A 19,792-nucleotide genomic window follows, 5' to 3' on the forward strand; every position below is an offset into this window, starting at 1 on the left:
ATATATCTAGTCGGGAGTAGTGCTGACTGAAAACAGATGATTTGGAGCGATTCGCGCGCCATTTGTTGGTCATTCTAAGGACTTATTGAACTACCCTCGTATATATATATAACAGCTCCTCGATAAGAGGATGCAAGATAAGAGAGCCAAGAAATTCCCGATGATAGCGCTAGGGCGTGCCATGCACACCCCGAGCATTCACCTCACATACTATCTAGTTGTCCAACTCACGCGGGAACGACCTACATTCAAAGGCACAATGCGGCACTAAGAGTGCTTTATTACCATCTCTGTCACTCTTACGGCACTAACCTTAATATCACTCCTCTAAATGCTCCGAGGGAAATTGAGTCAATTGTCGAGAATGGGAAGTCCGCATATACTGGAACTCTATATTCTCGACAATTGTTTCTGTTGCTCACTCGAGGCCTGACATGGTTCTTCTTGACTTCGAGAAGCGAACCATGTTCGTTATCGAATTTTCGGCACCAGCTGACAAAAACATCTCAACCAAGCAGAATGAAAAGAAAGAGAGGTATCGAGAACTTATAAGGGAGTTGCGACGGTTGTACACTGAATATTCTGTTAAACTAATTGTCCTTATCATGGGCTGTCTTGGAAATGCCAAACTTTCACTGGTTAATAGCCTGAAAATTATTCATGTGTGTCCACAAGATGCTAAGACACTTGCGGGCAAAATGCAGAAGGAGGTAGTCCTTGGGTCGTTCCGTGTTCTTAGGGTGCACGAGGCTTTTGCTGGATCGTCGTATTGATTCCTTTACAGACTGTAACCACCTATCTCACGATCGTGAGACGTGGTTGTGGCTGAAATTTTACCGCGGTTTCGCTGGAACAATTTTCCAGATTAGCATCCGCTCCCGGCGAAATCCTGTGGTTGTCCTTATATATATATATACCCTCGTGCTAAAAATATGCCAAGGCACTTGCGAACTGGATGCAGATAGCTGTTATCCATGGATCGCTTCGTGTCCTCAAGGCACACGAGCTACCAGTAGGACCATGCAGTGGTTGTTAAAACTTTTTTTAAATTTTTGTGTGTTTTATATGTATATATATTTTTTTACGAGGGCTGGTGAAAAATGTTCTAACAACACGCCGAGAAGAGTCCGCACTTCTCTGGCACCGCTTTCGAATTACTTCAGGGGGTGCCGTTTTCTTCACTGTAGAAGTGCCTGATAGTTTTTCTATTTTTCTGCCGATTTCTCTGCTTCTCTACTCCTGTTACTTACGCGATCTCCGCTTCGTGGCTGCCTCTCGGAAAGTTGAGCATCTTATTGTATCCGGAATGTGGTCTGTCCGGGGTCCTCCCTCCTTTCCAGCACAAAGATAGCAGTGTGGTTTGCCCTCACACTCCCGAGCTCTGTGCCCCTCTTTTCCACATCTCCCACAACACGTTGTATGTTCCGGACCTTCGGATTTCGCTGTCAAGTGGCCGTAGCCGTGACAGTGATAACACCTCGTGGTCTCCGTCTTCTTACGGATACTATAGGAGACCCACCCCACCTACACGTATCCTGCTCGTGTGACCTGCCCCTTGAAGTGTGTTTCCGCTTCTCCGACTGCTTTCCTAATAACTGAGGACAGTTTGAACTTGCCTTCTGCTTCGCTTCACACTTCAATGAGGACGTCGCCGCTCCTTGTCTGCCTGACACCCTTGATTTGGACACCACGAATGCTGGGCTTTAACTTCGTTTTCAGGTCCCTGAGAACCTGCGCGTAGCTTTGCCCTTAATGTCGGTTTCATTAGCACCGCTACCGGTCAAATGCGTCTCGGGGCCTCCTTTTTCTTTATTGGTATAAGCGGAGATTGGGAGTCTCGGTTAGAAAAATGCGCCAAAGTTTATTTGAAGTGAAGAAAACGTAATTACATCCCTAAAACCCTCAACTCGTCGGCAGAAGCGACGTATGACAGTTTGGCGCTCGATAAACCTACAAATACCTGGTCCTACCACAGAACTGCATTCAGGACGTAAGGACACGTTTTGAAACATATAGAAACGTCTTATCTGGCAGATCTGGTCTTCCGAACTTTTGGCGAGGAACAAAGTATCTGAAACAAACATGTTTGCCGTCCCGTTAGTACTCTACTAATTTAGAAAAGTGCCAAAGGCAGATGACAAGCTCAGATCCCTTGATATCGGGACACGAAAGGTTATGCACATGAACAAGAGCGTGCGCCTTAAGTCTTGTGTTCCACGACTCTACATCTCACGTCGTCAAGGTGGTGGCGGAATACTGAATCTTGTATGTCTTTACAACAAGATTTTTCTAGGTATAGCACGTATTAGGGGGAAGCGAGATGTATCAAATCTTATTCATTCTGAGTACTCACTCCTTTACTGGTTAATAGCCTGAAAATTATTCATGTGTGTCCACAAGATGCTAAGACACTTGCGGGCACAACTATTAGGGTACAGAGATATAACTGATTTCATAATTTAGTACTCATTTAAGGATAATTTGGGCCCCTATACCTGTAAAACGTACTAAAATCCATTTAAAATCAGACAGGGCCCTACACTTAAAATCTCAGAACCTATAGAGGGGAAATATGCTATTTCTTAGAGGAAATTAGGCAATACGTATTTTTCCGATTTGCAAACAGAATTTTTTTTAAAAGGTTATGCGTTTTCGAATTTTGTGCTTTGTTTTTCAAAAAATCCGAATTTTTTTCTTTAAACCCACCTTTCAATTGTTTGTCAATTTGTTGTTGAACTTGTACTTTGATAATGAAGACATCTTATAATTTTAATGGTTGCTAAATAACTTTTGTAGCCCGCATGATGCTATTAAGATGCCTTTTATTTAGAAAAATGAAGAAGGTACGCTTTTTAAGAAAATCTTTTTTATTATTTTCTTTATACTTTGAAAACATGAAAAAGACATTTTTTCGTATTTATTATTGTTTCCAAGAAATAGTATAGAATTAAATTTACAAACAACATTTTTTTCGTTTCCCTTGCATAATTTAAGACTCCTGTAATATCATCGACTGAAAGTCTTGCGATACTTCCTTTGCCCATTTTTTTTTGTTATATATGGTGTTGTGCCACATTAAAGTCATAAAAAATACTTGAAGAAAATCAGAAAACCCATTCTTTCCCCTCTCGTAACTTACAGCTCATTGAGGACTGAGAGTGATTTTACAAAAAAAATTCACCTTATAGAATAATTTAGGGCTCATTTACCTTAACTTGCCTTTAATTGGACTTCGCGCCCCTCCGCATCGTCTCTGGTTCACGGGATACCTTCACACTCACAGTGACCAAATCGTTCGTGAGGATTCCAGTATCGAGCTCTTTATAATGGCTCTTTATAATGGCAGACTAAAATTTTTTTTTATAAATAAAAACTCAAATATGTTGTAACCAATGTCTCCACATTTCGACATCTTAAAAGAAATTTGTTGATGCGAGAACCACAATTTTTTGAAAATAATATATTTTCTGAAAATACTCAAAAGCCAGTGAAAAATATTGAAAAATAGAAAACGCGCTTTTTCTAGAATTCATCGAAAGCAACAGTATTTATTTTTAGCTGTATTTCCTTATCTCGCACCTTTTTTTTATAAAAATAAAAAATTTTGAATTTGCAGAAAAGCTTTCACTATTTTCGTACTTAACAGAATTTTTATTTTTATCATGTGGACTATAAATAGATAATTCCTGGTTCATTCAGTATATCTTTTCTGCAATATCACTTATTTTGATCTTTTCATCTATTGGATTTCGAAGCAATATGAAAAATCCAATACTAGGGTCAAAAAGGAAAATTAATTATCCTTATTATTTAAAATATAATTAACAATTAAATACTAAACTATCGGATTTAAAAAAGTGCCCATTTATAAAAATAAAATGTGGACACCCCATCCCAACATTTTTTTATGTAATAAAGAATATATTGTATCAAGTACTATGCGGTTTTTTTTCTTTGCAAAGAATGATGATTTTTTCAATTAATATTAAAGTTTGATGCCAGATCACATAATTTCTAATATTTTGTCAAAACTCTGAGAAGCTAAAGTGTTATTCTTTTATCAATATCTCAACTAAAAGGATAAATGCATATATTTATAATTTTTCTTTAATTTTTTGAGTACGGATGTTAGAAATTATTTTTCAAACTTCTGTGTCTTCGATTCGTTATAAATAACTTTCAATCGGCACCATGCAATTTTACTAACGTGTAAAACAAAAAATATTTCGCAAGTACGCAAAACTAACGAAGTAAACTTAATGTTATTTTCAGAAACAGAAAAGTGAACAAAGTGTGAGTATCCGAAGGAAGTCTTTTGGTTCCGACGAAGTCTTGATGCTGTATTTCTGCTCTACTTGTCTTATCATCATGCTAGTCTTTTCTCTTAGCTTGCCTTCTCACTACTATCAAAAACTACCTAGCATCGCTTCATTCGACTGCTTTCGTTAATAATATACTTCAATATCGAGTACATTGGAAGATATTCAACATATACCATACGTTCGCAAGAATTTGTACATAAGTCAAATTAGTAACATACTTATCATTCAGGATGTTATAAATAATTTGCGTTTAACATAATTGGTAATGGATAACTTGCTTCCTATAATTAAAATTTTTTTGCACAAAATGTTATGGTAGTTGATAGACTAACAAAAGTAGTAAGTTAAATAATGCATTACTAACAAAACTGATTATTTTTTGAAGATAAGGTATTATTTTGTGGAAAAGTACCATTGGTAAATACTGTTTTTCGTATATGATAAATTCATTTATGTTTATTTTTATGTTTCTTTTCAAATAATTTATTTAAAATGTTTGAGTTATCGAATGATTGTTTATCGACGCTGAAATATATGCGATTCTATACTAGGCTAGACTTATTTATTTTCCTTTGAAATTATGATTTATCTTTTTTTTTTATCAAAACTATCTTAAACTAAACTTGAATGGTAGATTAAAATTCGTCAATAATCATGTTTTAATTTGTATAAAATAAAGGAACGAATTTTCTGATAGGTGATAAATGTATTGAATGAGAACAAAATCAAGGAAATTGAGAAGCAACTTTCAGAAGAAAGGGAGCGAGTTGTTCTACTTGAGAAAGAAAGTACAAAATTGTTCGAAGCAGAAGAAGAGTTGGCACGACTTCGTGTGGAACTTCAAACGATTCAAGAAAAAAATCAATCAAAAGGTCTGTACTGGAAAATAATAATATTTGTCAACCTGTGACCTATGTATGTACAGAGTGTGACATATTAATTCCAAAGTATTTTTTTATGCTGAATTTGAATCTGGCTTCCATTTTTTGCCATTAATTCGTATCTAACAGATATTTGGAACTTTAATTTGTTGTAAAATTTTTTTCAATCTTTGTGCATAACAATGTAGATTACTATCTTTTTTTAAATGGACGAATGATTTCGATGTGTTTCTTCATTCCAAATCCAAGTATCATCCTACTTTTCCGCTAACTTTTGCGCGTGGTTAAAATGTTTAAAAAAGCACTTTTTGACCCCTTTTGAGCATTCATAACAACTAGGAAGTCGAAAAAATTCGGGAAATTACCTGACTGTAAGCTTGCCCTGAACCTTTGACTGTCACTAAACGGGGAAGAATATGTGTGTGTGTGTGTTTGTGTGACCGTCCGCGAAGAAAGGGACCTTACGCGCTAAAAATCGATTTTTAGGTTTTTACACCAATCGATATTTGTGTAGTTACTCTTTCATTTGCAAAAATCAGACATTTTTTAAGTCGATTACTTTTTTTGTTATTAAGCTGGAAACATAGACATGATAAACGTAGTCGGAGACCGACCGAGAGGCTTACGAAATCCAACCCCACTACTTACCACTACAGCTGTAATGTGCTGTGTCCATGAGCTCCACTGGCTCACGGATATGAGCGCCTAAAGATGTAGTGGTAAGTGGTGGTGGTGCTTTTCGTTGACGCCTCCCCCACTACCCAAATGCCTGCTTGCGGACTCGGCTACGATCGCCCATGACATTTTTTTATTGTGACGAGGAAAATCACTTACTCTAAAGAAAAAAACACGAACTCCTTTAAAAAGTCTTGAAATTTCTTGAAATCATTTTCTAGTCCTTGAAATACTTTTGAATACCTTGAAATATCTTAAAATGACTTCGAATTTCTTAAAATATCGAAAACTTTTCAAATCTGATGTACGCCCAAAACTCTAGTTGAACCTAATGTGGTGTTACCTAATTATTATTATTATTGTGATCAAAAACAAGGAAACCTGGAAATTACAGTGATTTTATTTTTGGCCGAGACTTTTTCTAATTTTACAAATTGAAATACTGGGATACTTTTTGAAAATGTTAAAAATTCAACAATTTATGATTTATGAAATGTTAATATAAAATCTTTAAACTTTAAAGATATAACAGCTTCAAGTTGAAAGTATTAATAGTTAAACTAAATTATAATCTACTGTTGCAAACCGGAAAAATACCAGGACTTTTTTTCTTATTTTAGTGGCCATTCTATAATATTTGTCCGTTTATGCTTCTTAACTAGGAAGTCATTTTCTTTTCATATTGCCATGTTCAGAAAGTAGTCTGTGGCGGGATACCTGGCATAATTTGAAATATGCACTAACAAATACTTCTTTTTAAGTAAACGTAATTTGTAAAGTATAAGTAAAATTTATCTTATTAAACTATAGCATAAGATAATAATATGCAAATATTTGTTATTCAAGACTTAATAGAACACACTAAAAACTTGGAAGTTGAAAAAACTAAACTTGTGAAGCAAATGGAAGAAAAGGACGTTGCAGTACAACGTTTTGTCGAAGAAATGAACGATCTCAAAGAACAGTTAAATCGGAAAGAACAAGAAAGCCCTTCTCAAAAGGATTCAGAAACATGTTGGCAAAGAGTTGCAGAAGAAGCAAAACGTGTACTGCAAGAGAAGTGTGACATCATTGATAAAATGGAAAAGGAATTTGCTCTTAACGCAGACACTTTAACTAAAGAAATACAGCGACTAAAAAAAGTAATCGAATCTATCACTAACCAGACTGCCAAAGAAAAAAATGATTTAATCACAAAATATCAGAAAGCACTCAAGGAGAAAGAAAACGTAATATCTTCGAAAACTGATGAATTATCTTCCGAATTAGAAAAGCAATTGGGTTCTCAGAAAGTAGCTTTGCAACAGCTTAAAGATGATAATGTTAAACATATCAATCAATTATCAGCTTCGTTTAAGGAGCAGTTAACTGAGAAGGAAAACCATATCCAAAGAATCTCTTCTCAGCTGGAACAAAAAATCGCTGAGACGGATAAATTGATTATTGATGTGAATGCTTTACAAAATTCACATAAGGGCGCTGATGAAGAAATTAGGAAGCTCTCAACCCATATTGAAGGTCAGTTTAGAATAAACCTTTGGTTATTTTTTCCTGCTTAATATTAACATGTTCATGAAAAGTATTGAAATATCATTAATTTTCCAGAACTAAATACCAAATTGAAATTAACCGAGGAAAATAATAGTGTACTTAATATTAAAGTAAAAGAGCTACATGTGACATCGAAAGAGAGTAACACCAGAATTCTTAAAGAGAAGTTTGAATTGGTAATTGTTATCACTCCAATGTTTAGTAAATCCTAAGACACGTATATTTTAACATTCTTTTTCTAATTTTTCTTAAGTTTATCTTTCAATTTTCCTAAAATTAATTTATTAATGTTCTTTCACTATAGGAACAAAAAGTGGCTACATTATCTGCTAAATTAGAAAACAGCATATTACAATTAAACAAATTAGACGAAGGCTTGAAAGCAAAAGAGACTGAATTAGCGCAACTTCGATGTGACAAATCTGCAGAAATAGAAGAAATAACAAGTAATCTACAGGGTCAAATTGAGAATAAGTGTAAATATATACAAGATATGAGTGCTGATGCTACTCAAAAGAGCTTAAGACTTACTAATCTTGAGAAGGCAGTTGCCGATCTTAAAAGTAGAATAGTGAATAAGGACGAAGAAATAAAAAGTCTGTTAGAAAAAATTTCAGGTATCTTCCTTGCCTATTTCATTTAGCTATCTAAAGATCTGAAGTAATTATTGTTAATTTTTTAGAACTACAGGATTCACTCACATTGTCAGAACAAACTAAATTTAATCTCGAAAGTGAGCTCGGAATATATGAAACTAATGTGCAAGATCTGAACCATAAGTTAACACGAGATGAAGGAGAAATCTGTCAACTTACGGAGCAAAAGAAAAAATTGGTAAGCCGTAAATAATTTCTTTGCTCAGAAAGTTTTCTGAAAACCAGGAAGGTGGCTCTCTTATAAAGACCTGTGGAATAAATGTAACACAAGATTTGACCGGGGCCAAGTGGCGATGCTGATTGTACTTTTAGGCCGACACTTATTCAAATGCATGCGGGCAAAATACAAATAAAAGGACCCTCGTGTATCGGAGTAACTTTACGAATCTGTTGTGATATTGCAATTCGGCCGATAATTTTACATGCGAAAATGTAAAATTCATTATGTGAAAGAATCAAAATAAAATTTATCAGGGCGACAGGTTTCGAACACTCGAAAGCTCAAACTTCGTACAATTTCATGGAAATTAAAGAAACACAAGCCGGACATGTTACCACTGACCTAAAACACATAAGATACTATGGGTATTTTTTTATGTTTAAATATTCCGTAAAAAAATATGAAATATATGTTTTGAATAACCGCATTTTTTCCGTTCTAATAGCAGAAAATGTAAAAAGCAAAATAGAAATAGCTCGGATTCGGACTACTTTGTGTGAAAGCTGTCAAAAAAGTTGAACAAAGCTGTCAATTTTCTCGCATTAAAAATAAAAATGCTCCAAAATTGAAGAATAAAGGCATCGATAAACAACGAACACGAGAGACGCTTTCGTATTTGCATATTATTTGATTAATTATTCTAAATTTTAAATTAATTATAAATCAAACATTTTACAGTTTCCTACAAGGTAAAATTAAAGATCTTTGATAAAATTAAAAATCTCGATGTAATTTTCAATCACAGAAAAGTGATTTTACCGACGCATAGTATTTTTACACGCTGCGACTGAATTTTCCCTTCTGAATGTAAAGTTCGTACGAGGGAATGTGTAATTTTATTTTTGTCGAGTGTGTAATATTACACTGCTGTTCGAGGGTCCTTTTATTTACATCGCTAGAGGATGTAATTTCACATACTTTTGTAAAATCACACAGTGCAGTGTGTGATATTTACATGGACATAGGAAACATGGGACTATGCATGCCATCCTAACTTGGTCGAGCGGGGTTGAATCCACGGGAGGGGGGAGAATTCCATGAGTGGGGAGAGCCGCCACCTACGATGCGCCATTTGATTATGCGCACGAGCATTTTTGCCGACAAACTGTGCATGAAAATATAAACATGTGGGCGCTGCCATGTTTGTCGAGGAACATCAAAAGGTGGCGGACCTCCCCCCTCATTGCATCACCCCGGCAATGGCATGCCTATTCCCTTGTTTCCTATGTCCATGGATATTTACAATGATACAATATTTAATTTTCCGAAACTTTGTAATTTTACACAACTCTTTTTTTACAGTGTGCCAATAATAATTCTACAAAACGAACATTAAATTTTCAACATTGACATAAGAAAATATTGTAAACTGTTAAAATTGTAAATTTCTTTTTATCAACATTTATAATGATTATTGAAAATTGAAACTAACGCTTAATATAGCAAACTATAAAAATTTACATCTCTTTTTAAAGCTAGAAAATAATATACTTTCTTTTGTTATAAGACATTTATAAAAATGAATTATGATCTAAAAATTGTCTATTGACAATTGTCGTGAATTTAAACTGTTTTTTAGTTTTTTGATGATAGCTTTAGTAAACTCTGTTGTTACTTTTATTAAAAATTCATGTTACTATTATTGAAAATACATGTACCAGTAATTTGTGTTTAAAAAAAAACAGTTAAATTGCCTATTTTCGAAAACGATTTATATTATACGATTTAATTATTATATATATATATACCTCTATATATCTCGCTGAAATTAAATTTTTTTCTTATAGTGCGTCACTTTTTATTCAATTGTTTTCAAAGTGTATACAAAATATGGCGATTTTTAAAAACAATTGTAATGAATTTGAACTATTTTCTAATTTTTTTTATAACAACTTTAATCAATTATTTCATTAATATTATTGAAAAATGATGTTAACAATATTTTCGCTAAAAAATCGTTTAATTGCATATTGTAACTCATTATCTCGTTGAAAATTTAAATTTTTCTTAATGTGCAAAACTTTTTGTCAATTATTTTCAGTAAACAAAAAATGTTGTGATATTTAAAAAAATTGTATTGACTTTATACTGTTTTAAAATTTGGTTGTAACAAAGGCAATACATTGTTTACGAATATTAATTGAAAAAGTTGCAAAATAACTCAGATAAAAATATTTGCTACCATTGCAATAACAGATCCATCTTTCCCAAGTATCAGATCCTCCGTAAGAATATCCTCACTATCAAAATGCTTTACACAAATTACATGCCTTTAATTCAAAAGCAGCCAGTTCTAAAAAATTAACAGTTATTAATAGCAATCGAAATTATTGTAACACAAAATTTTAATACAAAATTATTTCCCATAAGAAAATATTTATTAAGTTCAAAAATGAGAAGTTAATTTTATTCGTAATAGACAATTGTTCTGGTTTATTTTCCGGCCATGATTAGTTATTAATTTTACATATGTAACAACGAAACCAGTATAAATAATGCATTCAATCATTGCATATGTTGCGGATGGCAGTTTCATATCTTAATTTTTTAATAGCTATTAAAGAAATAAAAGAATTTAATCCATAATTAAAATCTCCATTCATCGAGAATAAAATCTACTAAAGTCGATGCCCCTCAATTCTTTTGATTGTAACTCACTCAAAAAAGTCTTTGAATTGCTCAATAAAAAAATATCTAAAAGATTAAAGTCTTTCAAATTCAACTACATGATCACTTTTATTTTACAAATTTTTTACCAATAGTTAGAAGGCAAAACATGCCAAAAAACAGGATTTTTTCCTCCTTTTTCAAGTACCGCCTTTCACCTGTTCCAGGAACGAATGAAGATAGGAACCCATTTAATGACACTCAACTTATTGCTTTGTAATGCGAGTGCAGTGCAATAACTACATTTATGATAAAACCATTTCTACGCAACAGATATAATTTTGAATACATCAAACTCTCGTTTTCAGTCCCAATGAAATTGATCTTCCTAAAACTGCTAGTCCCCTACCGATAGAAATCTCTGAGTATTCTCAAGCGAAATGGCCTAGCCCATTTGAGTCTATAAGCAGAGTCGATTTGAATGATTTAGTCTGTGAGATAGTCTGAGAGATTTGGGTCCTTTTCAAGGTCCTTTTAAGAGTGGTGCGACGGTAATATAATGTTCCTTTTGTTTTCATTACGTACCGGACGGGCAGAGTTATTTACAGTAGTTGGCCGTCGCTAATCCGACTCTCCCTTTTTAAATTTCTCTTCAAATTATTAACGCTTTTTTTTAATTAATGAATTTTCTCATTATACTTATTTATAATTATAACTTATATATTAATATACAATTTTCTAGTTGGATTAAAAAATGTTGTCTTTTTGGCATACCTCATTCCATTTACGAGAAACGTTCTATTAATTCCTAGTTTACTCATTAAACAAAAAAGTTAGATATCTGAAAGCATCGTAACCCGTAGAATCCGAATTTTTATGTTTTAGGCTGTTAACTATGAAATTTAAAAAATCTACTTCTAAATTTTAATCCGATATAGCCTCTCTGCTTGTTATTTATGATCGAATTCTTATTTCAATTTCGGAAAGGACATTTTAAAGCCTTTAAAACATTTAAAAGAGCTACCTGCCCTACCGAAAGAAATCTCTAAGTATATTCTAAAGATTCTCTAGGGTCCGAGAAGCTCTGAGAAATTCTCCGCAGGCACTCAGGTAGATATATTTTAAGGTCCAGGTAGTTCTTTTCAGTGTTATAAAGGCTTTAAAATGTCCTTTCCGGAATTGAAATAGAAATATGATCATAAATAACAAGCAGAGAGGCTGAAATTGAAATAAGAATTCGATCATAAACAACAAGCAGAGAGGCTATCGCAATAGAGTAGCCGACACTCAAGGGTCCTTTGTTAAGCTTTCGGATTAAAATTTAGAAGTAGATTTTTTTTTAATTTCATAGTTAATAGCCTAAAACATAATAATTCGGAATCTACGGGTTTTGATGATTTCAGATGTCTATTTTTTTGTTTAAATGCTCAAAATTAGAATTAATACAACGTTTCTCGTAAATGGAATGAGATACGCCAAAAAAGACAATATTTTTAAATTCAATTAGAAAATTGTATATTAGTATATAAGTTATAATTATAAATAAGTATAATGAGAAAAAATTCATTAAATTAAAAAAAGTGCTCATAATTTGGAGAGAAATTTAAAAAGGGAGAGCGGATTAGCCACGGCCAACTACTGTAAATAACTCTGCCCTCTCGGTACATGACGAATACAAAAGGAACATTATATTACCGTCGCGCCACTCTTAAAAGGACCAAAATCTCTCAAGACTATCTCCGAGACTATATTTTTTCAAATCGACTCTGTTTATAGACTCAAATGGGCCAGGTTATTTCGCTAGAGAAAACTCTGATATTTTTATCCGTAGGGTGGACCTTTAAATATATCTACCTGAGTGCCTGCGGAGAATTTCTCTGAGCTTCTCTGACCCTAGAGAATCTTTAGAATATACTCAGAGATTTCTATCGGTAGGGTCCTAGAAGTGTCCTAGAAGTGCGCGAATGCTCAGTCAAGTATATTGTACAATATCATGCATTCCAATTGAAACCGATTCAGGCGGCCCTGACTCCCCCCCCCCCCCCCCCCCCCCCCCCCCCCCCCGAATTCAGTCCAAATATATTTGCAGGTATCGCCCGAATCTGGACTGAAAACGAGAGTTTGGTGTACTTCTGATTTTAATCAGGGTTGGCACGTGAGCGACACAGCGGGACCAGTTTTAGAAACAAAGTACCCTTTTAATGACGATAGTAACTCTGTTACTATTGTCATTGAAAGGATACTTTTTTTCCTACTACTACTTCATTTATACCGCCGAAGTGCCAACACTGATTAAATAACAAAATATTAAAAATTATATTTCTTGCGTAACAATGATTTTATCGTAAATTTAGTTATTGCACTGCACTCGCGCCACAGAACTGCACCGTTTAAGTCATTAAACCGTAAAAAGTAATTGAATATTTCAGAATTTTTAAAAATGTAATTCCTTATAGAATGTTGAAAGAATATCTGTGAATTTTTTCAGATTTTTCCTAACGTCGACTGCTTTCTAGGAATAGGTAAAAATCGACGGTTAAAAAAGGAGACAGAAAACCCGGGGATCAAAAGAAGTGAGGGTTAAGAATACTGAAAGCCCTGGCGGACCGAAGGAACCGAAAAGAGACTCTACAAAGTACCCTTGAAGAACCCACTAAGTCCTCCTTCGGTTTCTTCCTAAGAAACTAAAAAAAACAGCAAGATCAACTTTTAAATTGTTGAAATTCGGAGTCTACGTTAAAATTTGCGATGCAAGTGAGAGAGAATTTTATTTTTAAACTTCGCGTGCAACATACTAATTGAGCTATTATGGATGCACTTGAAGTCACCTTCAGTAGAAGTTAATTATATTTTTTCTTCATTTTTAACGCTGCAAAAAAAAGTATTGCGATTACTCCGTGAGTTTCTAATGGACATTTTAATGTAGAATACGAATTTCAACAATTTAAAAGTAGATCTTGCTGTGTTCTTTTAGTTTTTTAAGAAGGAGCCGAAGGGGGACCCAGTGGGGTCTTTAAGGGTACTTTGTAGAGGCTCCTTTCGGTCCCTTCGGTCCACCAGGGAGGTTCACTTCTTTCTCACTGTGCGTATAAGGTCCGCAACATTGGGTAGATTTGGTCAAATTCAATGTAAAACAGAGCCCCATTATAAAATATGGCTCCACTCGAGATTTCTAACATTTGATAGGTATATTGTTTCTTTGCTAAATTTAACGAATTTCAAGGAATTTAAATAGAAGTCATATAAATTCTAGTGAGTTTAAGTGATTTTATTTGAATTCATATGAGTTTAGGGTGATTTTTAAAACAATTATTATTATGAGATATTGTTTTAAAAAATGAACTAAAATTTCATAAGTGAATATAACATTGGTAAATATTAGCTATTACTTAACAGGAAGAAGAAATATCCAATATAATAAGTACATCGGCAGACTCTTCAGATCAGCTTACAGAGTACAACGAGGATCTTCGCAACAAGGAAAAAGAACTGGACGTATCACGAGACAAAATATTTAGCTTAGAAAAGTCATTATCCGCAACAGAAGCGAAATTACAAGCCTTTGATCAGAATCTAGTTAAAACTTATTCACTTGTCGAGAAGCTGAAAGCAAAAAACAAAATTGTAAACTCCCAAATGGAAGTTGAAAAGAACGAACTACAGTCTCTATCAGGTCAGCTTATTGAGTTCAAAAAAAGAGAAAAAGAGCATCTCGAGGTCATTAAGAAAAATGAAAACGTTGAAAAAACTTTAATACAGAAAGCTACTGAACTGAATCAATTAGCAGAAGCATTAAAGAAAGCTGAGCAAGATGACGCTCAACTGAATGAAAAAATGATCACCTTAGATAATCAATACAGATATGAGAAGCTGCAGCTTAAAAAGTCCGCTGACGAGGTAGAATTAAGGCTCGTGGCCTCTGAAGAAAGATTAAAGGTCGTAGAATCCATGAAAAATCAACTAGAAGTGGAACAAAATATAAACAAAGAAGCTATCAAAGAATTACATGAGAAACTGGATTTGGAAGGAAATTCACGATCTCGTATTGAAGCCGAAATTGAAGCAAAACAGTTTAAAATCGATCAGATGGATAATCAGATTACAGAATTGCGGAAAGAAAAAGATGGGATAAATGCATCATTCAAAGCAGCTAACTTGAAGTATGGTGAGACTCTCACTGAGTTGATACTATTGAAATCGACCTATTCGAATACCACTTCAGAAACTTCGCTAGAACTTGCTAACGTAAAAAAACAACTAATAAATGCTGAATCTGTTAAGGATCAACTAGAAAATTCGCTCAGTGAATTGAACGCTGCAGTAAATGAATCAAGAAATCAGTTAACTACAGTTACACAAAATGCAAAACTAATAGAGGATAAATTACGGGAAACCGAAATTGTAGTTGAGGGAAAGAACGCGCAAATTTTGAAGCTAGAAAAAGCTGTTGAAGGTTTGAAAGAAGAGAAAAAATCAACGAAACAAGAACTTTCCGGTTTGCAACAAAACTTGAGTTCAAAAGAGCAAGAAGTAATAAATGAAGTTTCTGCATTGAAGGATATTCAAAAAACGTCGGAGGAGAAATTCACAAGTAATCAAGTGGAGCTGAAAGCAAAACAAGATCTTGTAAAGGAACTGGAGTGTACAATCAAACAGATGAAAAAATCGAAGGAGTCTGCTCATATTTCGAATGCTGCTTTCGGATCAGAAATCAAACAAAAATCTTCGGAGATGGAAGCAAGCCTTCGAAAGAACAATGAGTTACAAGAGAGTAAGGAGCTGCTCGAAGCACTAGTAGAAAAGCAAAAAAATGAATTGAATTTAATGGAAACTCTCGTTGCTGATCTGCAAACGAAACTTACTTCGTTGGAAGCATCACAAACTCAAAAGTCAAAATTAGATCAAGATCTAAAAAATAAGGAAATCAAAACGAAACAAAGTGAGATAGACGAAGTAAGAAAAGAGAATAAGAACATGCAAACGGCGAAAAACAATCTCGAGAAGATCCTGATGGAAACAGAGGAAAAGTTGGAAGTTTTGTCAAATTCAGTGGAATCCAAAGAGAAAGAGACAGATAAAAATGCACAGAACCTGGTAGAAAAGGTGAACTTAATATGTCAAGAATGCTCGCATCTGAAGGAATCTCGAAGTCGTTTGTAAGTAAAAAGTTATGTTTTGAATCAAATTTAAAAATTAGCATTGTCTTGAGATATGTAACGCAAAATAAAACTGTGAAATATAAAACCAAACTGGACATCACTTTTTATTGAAAATTGTAATATTTTGTTGTTACAGAGAACAAGAAAATAAACAACTTATGGACAAATATGCTAAATCCACCGAAAGTTTGCATCTAATGAATGTAAGCGCGAAAAATAAGGGCAACGTGAGTATTAACATAACTTTTAAAATGACATTGGCAACAATGAACAGCTGAGTGCAAGCACAATGCTGTACTCATTTTTAAGAACTTTATTTTTTTACTACGTGGCCGCTATACCGGGAAACCAGGAATTGACCGGGAACTTTTTCAGACTACCCTACCGATAGAAATCTCTGAGTATATTCTAAAGATTCTCTAGGGTCAGAGAAGCTCAGAGAAATTCTCCACAGACATTTAGGTAGATATAGCTTTTTTAAATGTTTTAAAGGCTTTAAAATGTCCTTTCCGAAATAGAAATAGGATCATAAATAACAAACAGAGAGGCTATATCAATAGAATAGCTGACACTCAAGGGGTGAATACTCAGAGATTTCTATCGGTAGGGTAAAGCCAATTTCCGTTCTTCCCAAAGTGTTGTCGGTCCATTTCTATATGTCGATGCACTTTTCCAAACACTTCAAAGCCCACTAAATTGATATCACATGAAATTATGACAAGATCAATTTGTAAAATCTTCAAGTATGAAATCATTCAATTCGGAAAATGTAAAGGAATAATCATTTTAAATCTGTTGAATATTAAACAATTTTCAAATTAAGATGTTAAAAATTTCAACCTTTCAAAATTGTAATAGTTCAAGTCAATTGAGAACTTCGGATTGAAGCTTTATAAATTATTAAAAATTTTCGAATAATTTTTAATTAGTAGATTCATAACCACAACCAAACCAAAATAGGAAGTGTTCAAAATTAAATTATCATAAATTGTGGAATTTGAAAATCATATAAATCCTAATTTGACCATCATGGTTCGTTATAAACAATTTAAATTTAAATATTTAAACTTTAAAGGATTCAAGTATGAAATTTTTCAGCATGATCATAATAATTTAACGAAAGCATGTCCATTCACTTTGAATATAACTTGGTATCAGGTACATAAAATTCTAATTTTTATTATCTTCAAAATTTTCGAATTTTGGAGGTTTTGAATGTTTCATCTTGAGATAATGTTTAATTTTAAAGATTAAAAAAATTAATCATACTTAAATCAAAAAGCTTCCATTTATACCTAACATATGATACATTATTGAGTATTCTAATATTACGACACACTCGGTCGGCAACGTCAAAATCTATAAGGCTATTACCACTTGGTGGACTGTAAAGCATTGTTTATACAGGAGTTTGACGAAAATTAATTAATTTAGGCGAAATTTAGTTGAAAATCGTGATATAGCTTTGCTTTAAAGGGAGAAAAGCCATTTCTTTAATTATTTTTGAGAATTTGGAAAGAGTGCAATTAGGCAGTTCACTACGATAAATTATATATTGCCGTAATTTAGGTTATAACCTCAATTGTCGGCGACTTATGTCATAATACATTTCGATAATAAGTGATTTTAAGTATGTAGTTTCATATCAAAAGAGATACAGCCAAGAGACTTCAAAGGATTAAATTCTTTTAAGTGATCTTAGGAAACCTGAAGAGATTTTTAATGATTCAAAGAATTTGAAGGGATTTCAAAAGAAATGCAGAAAAATTGAATGATTTTCAAAGATTTTTTAAAGAATAGAAAAAGTTTTAAGGATTTGCAAGATATTTGATAAAATTTTTAATCAATTTAAGTGATTTTAAATCATTTCAAACGAGTTACTGAAAATTTATTCAAAAAGATTTAAATAAATTTGAAGAGATTTCAAGGGTTGTACATTTTTTAAAATATTTTAGGGAATTTAAGAAACCTCAAAGGATTTAAATTAATTTACTTAATTTAAAAATATTTCAATTGATTTTAAAGAAGGTGAAGAGGGATTAAAAAAAAAATCGGAGGAGTTTAAGAATTTTCAAGAAATCTTACAGGATTTCTAAAAATTCAAGTGATTTAAAGAAATTACTATAGGGATTTGACGGAATTTAGAAATTTCCTTTTAAAGGATTTAAAAATAATTACAAAAGTTTGACGAATTTACAAGACATTTCTAATAATTTTAAGACAGTGTTAGTGATTTTAAAGAATGCCAAGTGAGCTATTGAATGTTATTTAAAAAGATTTTAATGAATTTTAAGAGATTTCTAAGGATTTAAACAAATTTAAAGATTTGAAGGATTTTCAACAGATTTTAAGCAATTTAAGAAAAATTAAAGGATTTTAAGAGATTTTAATTCACTTTAGTCAGTTACGAAAGATTTCAAATTATTTTAGAAAAGTTGAAAGGATTTTAAAAATATTCAGAGGAATTTGAAGATTTTTAAGAATTCTTACAGGATTTCTGAAAATTTAAGTGATTTTAAGGAATTACTAGAGACTTGACGATATTTTAAAGTTTTTTTTTTAAGGATTCAGAAATAATTCAAAAGGTTTTAAGGATTTACAATAAATTTTATGAGATTTTAAAACAGGTTTAGTGATTAGAGAATGTCAAGCGAGTAAATGACAAGTAACTTAAAAAGATTTCAAAGGATTTGAAAAAATTAAATTTGAGAGATGTTTCAAGAGATTATTTAAAGGAATTTAAGGAAATTTAAAGGATTTTAAGATATTTTTAAAAAATGCAGAGGAATTTGTGGATTTTCGGGAAATCTTACAGGATTTCTAAGAATCCAATTTTAAGAAATTACTATGGACCTTGAAGTTTCTTTTTGGAGGATTTAAAAAAAAAAATTCAAAAAGGTGTCAGGATTTAAAAGAGATTTTATAAGATTTTAAGACAGTTTTAATGATTTTAAAGACTGTCAAACGAACTATTGAATGTTTTTTAAAAAGATTTTAATTACCAACGCACTACCAAAATTCTAAAATGTTTACCGCCAACTATCACAACATTACAACTTAACCTGAATCACGGAAAATTATATTTTTTCTTTGTGGATTGCCCAAAGCGCATACTTCCCAAATTGCCAACAATAATTAAATAAATGACTTTTCTATCGAAAAAGAAAAGCCATATCACAATTCTTCAATTACTTTCGGCTAAAAAAATTAATTTTAGTCAAAATCCTATATAATCAATGCTTTTCAGTCCATCAAGTGGTAAAACCTAATAGATTTTCACGTTACCGATCGAGTGTGACGTAATGTTAGAACACTCAATGGGGGATCAAAACGTGTAACCTTAAATTTAACTTTGACTGCTTTAATTTTCAGTTTTAATAACAGAAAAAATGTGTGCAACCGAAAAATGACCGGGAACTTTGTTCGTACACTCGTTTAGTGTCCTAAACTAAAGGTCAAGTTCGTTAGTCAACTATTTTGGATAAAAATTATAAAAATGGGCACATGTTGAATATTTTCGAGACCACTTTTTTAAAAATTCAAAAATTCTCTGTACGGTTATTCGTAGTATTCAAAAAGTCGAACAATTTTTGGAATTTTCTTGAAAAATCAAAAATTCAAATTTTGACAGCATACAAAATGATGGAAAATCCAAAACTTGCATTTTTTCATTCAACAATTTAACAGTATTTAAAAGATTCTCAAATATATAAATGCATTT

At 32.7% G+C, this 19,792-nt stretch overlaps 1 protein-coding gene across 6 annotated transcripts in view; it reads left to right on the top strand.

Annotated features, from left to right (window-relative positions):
* Window positions 1-19,792, top strand: part of LOC117181915 (restin homolog) — a 143,660-nt gene that overhangs the window by 120,095 nt on the left and 3,773 nt on the right. For 5 of the 6 annotated variants that reach the window (XM_033374939.1, XM_033374940.1, XM_033374938.1 and 2 more), the window contains 8 exons: window positions 4,273-4,293; window positions 5,020-5,194; window positions 6,725-7,396; window positions 7,484-7,605; window positions 7,734-8,046; window positions 8,112-8,263; window positions 14,309-16,068; window positions 16,208-16,298. In XM_033374939.1, the coding sequence (XP_033230830.1) occupies window positions 4,273-4,293; window positions 5,020-5,194; window positions 6,725-7,396; window positions 7,484-7,605; window positions 7,734-8,046; window positions 8,112-8,263; window positions 14,309-16,068; window positions 16,208-16,298 (3,306 nt within the window). The remainder of the gene's footprint in view (window positions 1-4,272; window positions 4,294-5,019; window positions 5,195-6,724; window positions 7,397-7,483; window positions 7,606-7,733; window positions 8,047-8,111; window positions 8,264-14,308; window positions 16,069-16,207; window positions 16,299-19,792) is intronic. The other variant, XM_033374941.1, reaches the window with a different exon arrangement.

This window comes from Belonocnema kinseyi, chromosome 10, assembly GCF_010883055.1.
Source record: "Belonocnema kinseyi isolate 2016_QV_RU_SX_M_011 chromosome 10, B_treatae_v1, whole genome shotgun sequence".
NCBI lineage: Eukaryota > Metazoa > Arthropoda > Insecta > Hymenoptera > Cynipidae > Belonocnema > Belonocnema kinseyi.